This window comes from Quercus lobata, chromosome 10 (assembly GCF_001633185.2).
Source record: "Quercus lobata isolate SW786 chromosome 10, ValleyOak3.0 Primary Assembly, whole genome shotgun sequence".
NCBI lineage: Eukaryota > Viridiplantae > Streptophyta > Magnoliopsida > Fagales > Fagaceae > Quercus > Quercus lobata.
The window spans coordinates 18,712,208-18,721,243 of NC_044913.1; the positions used below are offsets into that span (position 1 = coordinate 18,712,208).

The 9,036-nt window shown below is 35.3% G+C and overlaps 1 protein-coding gene across 2 annotated transcripts; it reads right to left on the reverse strand.

Moving 5' to 3' along the window:
- Positions 1-2,154: 2,154 nt before the first annotated feature.
- Positions 2,155-9,036, reverse strand: LOC115963972 (zinc finger protein 346-like). 2 transcript variants are annotated; one of them, XM_031083244.1, is made up of 3 exons: positions 8,544-9,036; positions 6,465-6,758; positions 2,155-2,868 (listed from the first exon to the last, which is right to left on the reverse strand). In XM_031083244.1, the coding sequence occupies exons 1-3, from the start codon at positions 8,910-8,912 to the stop codon at positions 2,296-2,298; spliced, it is 1,236 nt and encodes a 411-aa protein (XP_030939104.1). In that variant the 5' UTR covers positions 8,913-9,036; the 3' UTR covers positions 2,155-2,295. The 2 variants fall into 2 exon arrangements, with proteins under 2 accessions (XP_030939104.1, XP_030939103.1); XM_031083243.1 differs by having other exon boundaries at positions 6,465-6,899.

Below are 9,036 nucleotides of genomic sequence, written 5' to 3' on the forward strand. Positions count from 1 at the left end.
ACAACAATCTTAAATTGATGTAATACATTTAAGTTACTATTACCCAAGAAAAAAAAAAAAACTCATAGACACAATAGTATATATATTACCCTAATTATTTTTTTTTGGTTGCGATAGTACTTTTTTTTTTTGATAATCTGTTGCAATAGTACTTGTTGTAATAGATCTTTTTTCACCTATTACGGCAATATATTTTGATACGAAATAAGTGATTATTTATTGCAATAACATATTTCAACATAAAATAAGGTTTAAGTATTACCCCAATTATTTTTATTGTCTCAATAGTACTTCTTGTAACAAGTCCTTTTTCTTGTAGTGGTACAGCTCCATAATCTGTCAAACTTGAACTAGCAGAGGTTACTTCTTGGAACAGTAACTTATTCTCGCCTTCTACTATTAACTTGTAAAATCCCAGGTCCTGTGCCCAATGGAGAGACAACATAATAATGCAAAAGTTGAGGGATAGGCTACTTCAAGAGGCTCAAGCATTTGCATATGACCTGCTGCCATCACCAAGCCTTCATGATTCCTTACTACCACACCAAGGCCCACTACCCCGATCATTAGATGAAGTATAAGTCGCCATATTCAGTTTATAGATCTCTGGTGGTGGTTTCTGCCATGCTTCCTGTTGTCTACTTGCATTTGATGGCCTTCGCGGCTATTGTTGCTCTAGGTCCATGAAATGAGTTGCATTTTGAATAGCTACATAACATATGACACATGCTAGGCTTGTAGGAGAAGTTGTCCACACTTCATTCTGGTTACACCACAATTTACAAGTAATACTAATGAAAATCTCAGGCTTTGAATGAGTTAAATTCTGCAATACATATTTAAAAATTTAGTTAGAAAAATGTGAAAATGGTGAGATAGTTGTCTAGTTGGAAATAATCAAAAGAAATTTAGTAAGAAAAGGTTAAAAATATTGGTATAGTAGAAATCCAAATTCGAACACTAGAATGTCTGAAACTTTTTTTTTTTTTAATTTATCAACTGATTACTTTTTCTTTTTCTTTTTCTTTTTTTAATTTTTTGCTTTGAAGTTTTAATTGGAACGATTGATCTCCTCTTGACTACCGTTAACGTTACTTGACTAACTAATGGGAATTAACACTTAAAGAGACGTTAGCGTATTAAGAATAAAAAAGAATAAGTAGATGCATGTCATCTATTGAGATAAATGATGTGCATTTAAGATTTTTAAATCAAATTGGTTTGTTGATGGGACTTTTTGTGTGTGTATGATTAAAAAGACCAAAATATTATTAAGAGGATCACATTCAAGCATAATTCAGTTGGGTTTAAAAAATAATGTGTCACGTTCACAATATTTTTACAATAAATTCTGTGTGGTAAGTTGTTACTGCCTTACTAGTTTTAATTTGAATTAATTTTTTCCTCACCAATAACAACTTGCTCTATAGAATTTGTTGTGAAAGTGCTGTGAACGTAACATTTCTAATTATACACGCATGAGAGAATAGTCATATGCTTGAGGGTATGGATACCCTCATTTGTCAAAAACAAATTTATACCTAAACCGTGACCAAATCATTCCAATCTTCCGCTTGGGCCTTGGGGGCAAGGACTCAGAATTCCTTACCCTCGAATGTGATAGTCTTGATGCCTCATGACGCCTCTCGGCGAAAAAAATGAATGCCTCGTGGGCCAAGATGGTCAGAATGTATTATATTTTCATGTGATTTTCAACATAATTGATTTTATTAACGAATGATAAAATTCCAATTTTATCATTATACAGTAACAGTTTATAACTTTATATTCCTAATGGGAAATAAAGCAACCATTAAGTGTATATACATATATACACACCACGTTTCCTCAAAAAAAAAAATATATATATATATATATATACACACACACACCACGTTTTGAGTTTTGAGTCTTTTTGACCACTTCTCAATCAATGAAACCATCGGAGCAAGGTTGTGATGCGGGAAATTTTTTACATGGAAACCCATCCTTCTATTTGACTCGAGAATTATTCTAAGAATTTAAATAAATACCCCACCCAGAGAGAGAGAGAGAGAGAGAGAGAGAAACTATATCATTTCTATATATTAAACTCTTGAATATGAGTTGAAATATCTAATGCACTATAAAAGCACCCACATTAATGCAATTTTGGACCATGTGAAGCCAAGACATACTTAAGGGTACATCTTAGTATTATATATGCAGGGGGAATGTACAAAGTCCTGAAAGGAAATAAATAAACAAATAAAGTGGGTTGTTAACAGCAACTGTTTGTTTCCAAGCAATCAGGTTTTAGGCAGCAGTTATCAGTTGAGGAGCTGACGCTGCCATTGCAATTCCAGCTTCTGCCTGTTTCTTCACCATGGCGGCATGCTTCTGGCCAGCAAGATGAGAATTGAAGACTGACTGGCTGTTGCACACTACATTGCATATCGTGCACGTCCTAACAGCACCTGCTGCTGCTCCACATTCCAAAACCTTACGTTTCTTCGTCTCCAGATCTTCTCTTGGTGCCTGTGACTCGGCTACCTTGTTCGATGAATTTTTTGCAACAGTTTTGCCCTTATTGGCATCTGGGTTTTCCACTGGTCCAATTATTGGATTTGTTGGGGCTGGAAGAGCATTTGAGGCAGGGGCACTGTCTTCATTCTTTGATTTCGACTGTTTCTCCATATTCTTCTGGTGCTTCTTTCCAGATAGGTGTTTGACGTAGACATCATTGCTGTTACAATTGATTTTGCAGACTGAACACCATGCAGATTGAACAACCTTATTTTTCACAGGGAATTTTTTCCAAGTGCTGCTAATCTGAGACTTAACTGCAGCAATATATGGCCCAACCCCATTAAGGGCTACTAAGCCAGCCTACATAATAAACAAGATGGATTACCATAGAAACAAAGTACAAGTATGATTCCATCACAGCTCCACATTTTATTTCTAAATTCCAAAAGCTATTGCCGTAAGAAACCATCTATACATCTTATTGCTGTATTTAGTGGCTATAACCTATAATACCCCACTGAGATGACTAAACAGTACGTACCATACATGAATTTTACTGCACAGTTCCTACCCTAAAAAATATAGTTATCAACTGAACCAACCCAATATTACAAGAAAGTACACCACATTGCGTAAATCATGAACATAAAGAAAAGGCAAGTTCATATTTTTTATGCGAGCTTGTGAACACAAATAGAAAAGAGCAAATGATACAGAATAAGAAGTGCGAAATATAAGATTAAAGCAAAATATTTTTATTTTTTAATAAGTAATAAGTTTTATTGAAGAAAAGACTATCTCATTCACAACCCATGGAAACATGAGAGATTTACTAAAGAACTAGGGACGGAACCAGATTTCATCTTTGGAGGGCTAAGGTACATGGGGGGGGGGGGGGGGGGGGGGGTGGTGGGAGAGAGGGGAGGGGAAAATCACCATTTGAGAATGAGAAATATACTAAAATAAAAACTAAAATTAATACATAAAAAATAAAACTAGCATATATTCAATATTAACAAAATATAAACAGAAGAAAAAACACAAAATAATTGTTTTTTACTACATTTTTTCTTTTTGGAAAGATAAGATAAAACTTCATTAAAAAACTACTTCATGGATTTTTTCATGAAGCAACGAAGAGAATACAACAAAAACTCAAAATTATGTACAAGAATTAAGGGAAGCTATAAACATCAGGAGAGAATCACCAGCTGTGAGTTCCCAAGCCCAAGACCAATCAAATAAGGTCAATATAAATGACACAAGAAGCCACTCCCTCGAGTTCTCCACATCCTCAAACGTATGCATGTTTCTCTCACTCTAGATACACCACATCAAACACAATGGTGCCAAATTCCATATGTTCGATGAGTGTTTCCCGAATCAATTTCTCCATCCCAGCATAAGATCAATCACTCTCTCAGGAATCACCCAGGCAACCCCAAATGGTTCAAAACAAAATTCCACAACTTCCAACTCATCCAATCTCCACCTCAGAAGGAGGAATATTAGACTCCAAGATATGAAGAACAGCCAACACCAATTCCATTTCCTTGTCATTAAAATCACGATGGAACCAAACATCCCAGCTCCTCCTCTCCCCCCTTGCAGCCTCACCAATAAAGACTCCACCAATGCTTCACAATTAGTAGCATTCTCATACAAGATCAGAAAAGCTTCTTTAACAGGTTGATCTCCACACTAGCAATCCAGCGAAAACAGCACCCAATTCCCCATTCCCACCTCATATCGAATATATCTATGAAAACCATCCCATCTCATCCTAATGCTTCTCCACAAACCACAACCATAGGGTCCCATATTCAACTTAGAAGTCCATCCCCCCATTCTTCCCCGAACTTCAAAGCTATCACATGCCTCCATAGCCTTGTCTCCTCCATCCCAAACCGCCACAAGCATTTCCCCAACAAGGCTTAACCCATAGGAGTACACACCATATGCCAACCCAGCAAATGCAGCTTGGATTTATCCCCTGTACCACCCCATAATAAATCCCTTTGCAATTTCTCAATCCTATTAGCCACACTTGTAGGGATAGTGAACAATGATAAATAGTATGTTGAAAGACTGGAAACCATGCTTTTGAGCAAAGTCAAATGGCCTCCTTTGGAGAGATACATTTTATCACAATGATTAACATGATAATCCCATATATGTAGACTTAATCTAGATCACACTCCAATGAACCAATATCAATTTCGTTCATTTCAATTTGTCAAGGTTTTGTATGAGGAATTTTGAAAACCTAGAAATAAACGTTAGAGGTTGACAATGTTGCATCACTAGCATTCATTTATGAATTATTTCACACTTTTTCTATTCAGGAAGTCAAATATTGTTAGTTGGATTTCCCACAATTTACTAATCAAATAAAAATCACAGTTATTATCTCATTATATGTCAAGTATTATTGGCAAGAGTCTTGTAGATCAACTGGTTGGCACCTCCTAATGTGTCCATGACATCTACCTAGTTTCAAATCTCCCCTCACCCAATGTAACTATTGAATTATAAAAAAAAATATGTCCAATATTCCCCTCACACCCCCCCCCCCCCGGTTTTTTCCTGGTTTGATAAGTAAATATATCCAATATTCTTCTAACTAGAAAATCAAATTAGTTGTACCCAATGCACAAAACTCCCACTTTTGCAAGATCTAAGAGAGGTCATGGTAGGCAACCTTAACCCCAATTTATTGGAGAGGTTGATTTTTGAGCTTGAACCTACAACCTGTCACTTTTGATGAAAGGCACTTGATATCACACCAAGGCTCAACTTCTTACAAAATCAATTAGTGTTGGAGACGAAGGGAAAAAAAAAAAGTCCTAGCAATAATTGCTCTCCTCCATACCACCACTTGAGGACTTTGAGGTCAGTGATCAGTGGTCAACCATGGACGAGTTAGTGAGTGTCGGGCCCACAACACTTTTGTTTAAAGTAAAAGGTCTTTTTCGCTTTGGGAGCCATTTTATTTTTTGAGTTAACATTCATTTCTTAGTGGGGTCAGGCATAATTTTGAGCCCAACTTTTACACTTTTAGATATATATAATCAGATGTTATATATTATTTATAAAAATTAAATTTGGGCACAGGAGGGCCTGCAGTGATCTACAAGTTAGCCCTTCTCTGCTTAGACACTTAGTCACATGACATGGATATATGATAAAAGGCAAGTTTGATACACATTGATGTTGACTTGCAGGAAATAACTGCATCACCAGTTCAAGGAAAAGATGAGAGCAACTCAAAGAGGCTAAATGTGGCATTTGATATGAAATGTCTGTTACTTTTTGCAAGAAATTTTTTTTTTGATATATACTTTTTGCAAGAAATATAAATGTGGCTTTTCAACTAAACACACATATTCCCCTTTTGACAATATAGACATAAACTAAAAGTACTTTTTAGACAATCAGTTCTGCCAAATGACAACATGGTAATGATTACTTAACAACAGAGGACACGAAACAAAAGATTTTAAAATGAAACTCCAATAGTAGTTCTAGCAATGCAATATCTATAGGACCTGCATAAGATAACTTAATGTATCTAAGATGACTCATTGTTTGCATACAAAATGATAGACAGATCATATATTTTATTTCTCTATTTTATACCATGAATTGAATCACTGATAATACTTGTAAATTTGTGGAAGTTGCAATCCACATTGAGAGAAGAACTGGAAAAAGATTTCCTAAATAAATTCCAAAAGAAGATCCAGAAAATTATTTGAATACATGAATTCTAAATCATAAATCAATATAAGAAAAGTAACTCCAGTAATTTACAAAAGCCACAAAAGAATATTTATTTCCATAAATGCAAAAATGCAGCGGTTGGTGTGGGGCAGCAGAATCTAGAAAGGCAAAGTAAATGATAAATACTGTACAAAAGTTAACCCTGCAGAACATTAGTTAACTGCTTAATTTACCTGAGAAGCATGTCTTTTCCCAGCCAGATGTTTATTAAACACTTCTTGGCTATTGCAAGTAACATTGCATATTGTGCATACCCTGACAGAATCAGCTGCAGCATCGCCATTCAAAAGCTTCTGTTTCTTTGTCCCCAAGTCCTCACCCGCAGCTCCACCTGAAGCCCCAAATATCACTTGTCCATCTATACTGCTTCTTGGTACTTGTGCTTGCAAATTCCTCAAGTGCTTCTTTCCCCGCATGTGTTTTTCATAAACCTCTTTGCTATTACAATCAATTTTGCAGACCTCACACCACATGGACTGAACAAACTTAGTTTGCTGTGGTACTATCTTTGTGGCATCGTTTGTCAAATGTTGATTTGTCCAATAGTTATTCCATAAAGAATTTGAACTAGTGGACACAATTGAATTCTCATGCAAAGAATTGCTAGCCTGCAAATCAATCAATACAGGTTTCAAAAAAAAAAAGAGTGTAACTTTTCACAATGGATATACAAGAGAATTTATGGGACATACCATGTTCAGTTCGAATGATGCAGGAGAAGTTAACACAAGGAAAAAATGACCTATCAGTCCATTGTCTTTTATTCATCTATATGTTTTTTTTTATTCCTTCAGTATTTTAAAAGGTCTTGAGCTCATTGAGCATAGAAATTGATATTTGATTGTATTTGGGAAGAATTCATAAAAGCAACTCAATTTGAAAAGAATCAAGAGATGCAAGGATAAGCTTGAGAAATTTTTTGAATAAAGTTGTGTGGTGCCAAAAGATGGTAAATTCAAGAAAGGGTTACAAACTTGTTAGGTACAAGTTCTTATTGGCATATTTAGGCTAAGAAGATTTTTCTCAAGTACAGTCTCTTCATCATCATGAACATGATGTACTTTTTTATTAATGAAAATGTTTATTACCTATAAAAAAAAAGGCAAAGAAGATTTTTCTTGATATACTTAACATGAAAAGAATCACGGAAAATATTATTTGGGATTCTAATAGATCGTGGAAAATTGAATCCAAACTCAAGGATGAGTTTTCTCTAACCCCGATGTAGAAGGATTTAAGGCCAAAGAAAAGAGGCCCATTAGTTTGTTGTCTTTTATTTATCTATATTCTTTTTGTATGCCTTTATTATAAATTTTTTTTTTGGGTATAATGTAGGTAACTCTTCTAAAGAAGAGTCCTTTAGACTCGCCTCTAGCCAGTAAAACCTTCGCAAGGTAATCCAAGACCTTTCACCCTTGATGGGTTTAGCAGTTTATACTAAAGGCAAAGTAATCATGGTCATGAGCTGTATGCCTTTGGTAATTTAAAAGGTCATGTGACTAGCATATAACTTTTGATGAAATTAGATAATTGGGATTTAATTGCTCTATTGTTTTACAAGTGGATTTAATGGTTATATGTAAAATGAAGGATGAGATTCTAGGGTTACTAAAGGCTATTATAAATATCTATCTATTAAATGAAATTTCATATTTGAATACATCTTAATCACTTTAAGCCTAAAAATTGATATTTGATTGTTCAAATTTCAATTCTATTATCTTTTTTTAATTAAAAAAAAAAATTAACATTGTATGTTGTTGGAATTTCTTCTTAAACCCTTGTTCTCTCCTCACCACATCATAAATTCACCTTTTTTTTTTCTGTTCATATACATGTACTCAAGCATGCAAACACACATAAACTGGACACAACATAAGTCCTCAAACAACAATTGAAAACCACTATAAATATTACCATCTACTTTTCTACTCGCCCAAGAAAGCCATTCAATATACAAAAACTGAAATTTCTCTCACCAAACACATCACCACAATAGGCACACAATAACCATCAGTCAGACTATGTCACTATAGCAATATATATCACAAAACCTCCATAAACCCACTTTATTAAACACAACCCCACATAACAAAACAACCTCAAAACCCCAATTCCAATAAAACCAACATCACTACACCAAACCACAAGACAAAAACCAAATTGCACCTCAAAAAATCCAAAATTCACACCAATAGCTCAATACAAATTAAATTAATTTAAGCCCAAAAAAAGTAGAAAAAGGCACTTACAGGTACAGAATCATATCTGATGGGTTCAGCTTGTTTGTAAACCCAGTTCTTTGAAGCTGCATTTGGGTCCTCAGGAAATTGAACATGGGATCCGGGTCCGACATGGGTTGACGGGTAGAGACCCGAATTGGCAAAAGGGTCGGTGCCAGGTGGGTGGAGGAGTGAGTCAGAGGCAGAGGGAAGCACTGGCTGAGGAAAAGAGAGGAAAAGGTTTGGGTTTGTGAGGTGAGAAAAGGAGGGTTGTGGTAGTGGGTAGTGGTACAATTGTGCTTGTGAAATTGAAGAATTATGGTTAGAATTAGGGTTAGGGTTTAGTGAGATTTGTTGTTGTTGTTGTTGCTGTGAAGTCCATCTGTTTGTATAGTCCATGGAATTGGCATTTGGTGTTAAGAGAGAAACACATACACTCACAGAGATTCTGCAGAGACACTGTAAGATGAGTGTAGTGTTGCTTGGGGGAATGTCTTTTTACTCTTATAGCTATGCATATGGG

Bases quoted from the DNA above. Each gene is read 5' to 3' on its own strand.
- LOC115963972 (XM_031083243.1), bottom strand. From the start codon at position 8,912: ATGGACTATACAAACAGATGGACTTCACAGCAACAACAACAACAACAA. The intron at 6,900-8,543 runs GTAAGTGCCTTT...ATTGATTTGCAG, and splicing joins TCAGATATGATTCTGTACCT to GCTAGCAATTCTTTGCATGA. The intron at 2,869-6,464 runs GTAAATTAAGCA...TTTATTATGTAG, and splicing joins GGAAAAGACATGCTTCTCAG to GCTGGCTTAGTAGCCCTTAA.